Source organism: Cebus imitator, unplaced genomic scaffold (assembly GCF_001604975.1).
Source record: "Cebus imitator isolate Cc_AM_T3 unplaced genomic scaffold, Cebus_imitator-1.0 Scaffold254, whole genome shotgun sequence".
Lineage (NCBI taxonomy): Eukaryota > Metazoa > Chordata > Mammalia > Primates > Cebidae > Cebus > Cebus imitator.
In genome coordinates this window covers 3,052,183-3,053,950 of record NW_016107569.1, presented here as the reverse complement: position 1 = coordinate 3,053,950, position 1,768 = coordinate 3,052,183, and the positions used below count along the sequence as shown (strand labels likewise).

At 50.1% G+C, this 1,768-nt stretch overlaps 1 protein-coding gene across 6 annotated transcripts in view; it reads right to left on the bottom strand.

The window, feature by feature from the left end:
* Window positions 1-1,768, bottom strand: part of KYAT1 (kynurenine aminotransferase 1) — a 38,114-nt gene that overhangs the window by 11,787 nt on the left and 24,559 nt on the right. For 3 of the 6 annotated variants that reach the window (XM_017499141.2, XM_037728067.1, XM_037728068.1), the window contains exon 2: window positions 930-1,142. The exons of 2 other annotated variants lie outside the window; for them this stretch is intronic. In XM_017499141.2, the coding sequence (XP_017354630.1) occupies window positions 930-1,025 (96 nt within the window). In that variant the 5' untranslated portion in view covers window positions 1,026-1,142. The remainder of the gene's footprint in view (window positions 1-929; window positions 1,143-1,768) is intronic. One more of the 6 variants, XM_037728069.1, reaches the window with a different exon arrangement.

Sequence of the window (1,768 nt, the reverse complement as noted above, 5' to 3'; positions counted from 1 at the left end):
GATCACCCAAGGTCAGGAGTTTGAGACCAGCCTGACCAACATGGTGAAATACACATTAGCCAGGTGTGGTGGTGTGCACCTGTAATCCCAGTTATTCAGGAGGCTGAGGCAGGAGAATTGCTTGAACCCAGGAGGCAGATGTTGCAGTGAGTTGAGATCATACAACTGCATTCCAGCCTCGGTGACAGAGCAAGATTCTGTCTCAAAAAAAAAAACAACAAAAAACAAAAAACGGCCAGGCATGGTGGCTCACGCCTGTAATCCAACCACTTTGATCACCTGAGGTCAGGAGTTCAAGACCAGCCTGACCAACATGGTGAAACCCAGTCTTTATATTAAAAACAACAACAACAATAAAAAAGTGAAGCTGAGTCAGGGATAGCAGTGGGATGTGGGGATCTGGGGGCAGAAGTTGGAGGGAGGGGAGTTTAGGGAGGTTGGGGTTGGGGAAGGAGTAGATGGGCACAGGGGCACAGATTGAGAGGGAGAAGAACAGAAGTGGAACTGAACGGGCTTAGGAGGGAAGTGGAAATAATCAGGAGACCCAGAAACAGGTGCTCACAGGAGCGACCTTCACCTGTGTCCCTCAGCACTCGGGTAAATAAGGAAACGGCGCCTGTTCTTGGGCTTATGCATCATGTATTCATTCAGTTGACACTTATTGAGCCCCTACTGTGTACTGGGTCCTGGGCAGGGCACAGGGGCTCATGTGCAGCAGCACCCTACAGCATCCAAGCTGACTATTCAGATGCAGAGACACAAGTTCTAGACTAGAGAAGCAGGGGCAAGGGAGGGGCCACATCCAGGCTGCAGTTAGAGAGGGCTCCCTGAAAGAGAAGGCTCATACACAGCTTTGAAGCCAGGAATGAGCCAGCCCCTAGAAGCCCCCGGCCATGCAGGCGGCAGAATATTGAGGTTAGGGCACTTACAGTCTGGTGCAAGCACCGAGTGAGTGAGGCTCCAGCCTTCCTTCCCTGAAGGGGCCCCAGCAGGTGCACAGAGATGGCTGCTGCAGTTCTGAACATGCCTCCCAGAGCCTTGGGGCACTGCAGACTTCTCCTCTAGGGGCAGAGGAGAAGGGAGGAGACAGCCCTGGCCAGAAAATGCCTCCAGGCTCAGGACTTGGGTCCCCCCCCACAGCTCTAACAATAACAACAACAACAACAATATGGTCATTGCGTGCCAGGAACAGCACCCAGTGCTTTGTTGCACAATTAGCCGACTCCATCCTTGCAACAACCCTGTTACTCATATACAATATAAACCCCAGCAACCTGTGACACTTTCAAAACACAAATCACCTCTAATAAAAAAAATAATCCAGGAGAGGATCACTGACAGTGTATCATTATAGAACATCACCAAGAGCATAAACCAAACATGTTCTGACTCTGGAAACACACACACCACCTGGAAATTATTCCTGCTATAAAATTATTCCTGCCCTTAGTTAGATCACACCATTGAATTACTAAAGTACAAGGACAGAAGAACATGTTAAATAACACCATGGAGATGCAACCAACAAATTCAAGCAGGGCAATGGCCAGGCCCGGTGGCTCATCCCAGCATTTTGGGAGTGAGGCAGGCAGATCACAAGGTCAGGAGTTCAAGACCAGCCTGGCCAACATGGTGAAACCCTGTCACTACTAAAAATACAAAAATTAGTTGGGTGTGGTGGTGCATGCCTGTAATCCCAGCTACTCAGGAGGCTGAGGCAGGAGAATCACTTGAACCCGGGAGGCGGAGGTTGCAGTGAGTGGAGATC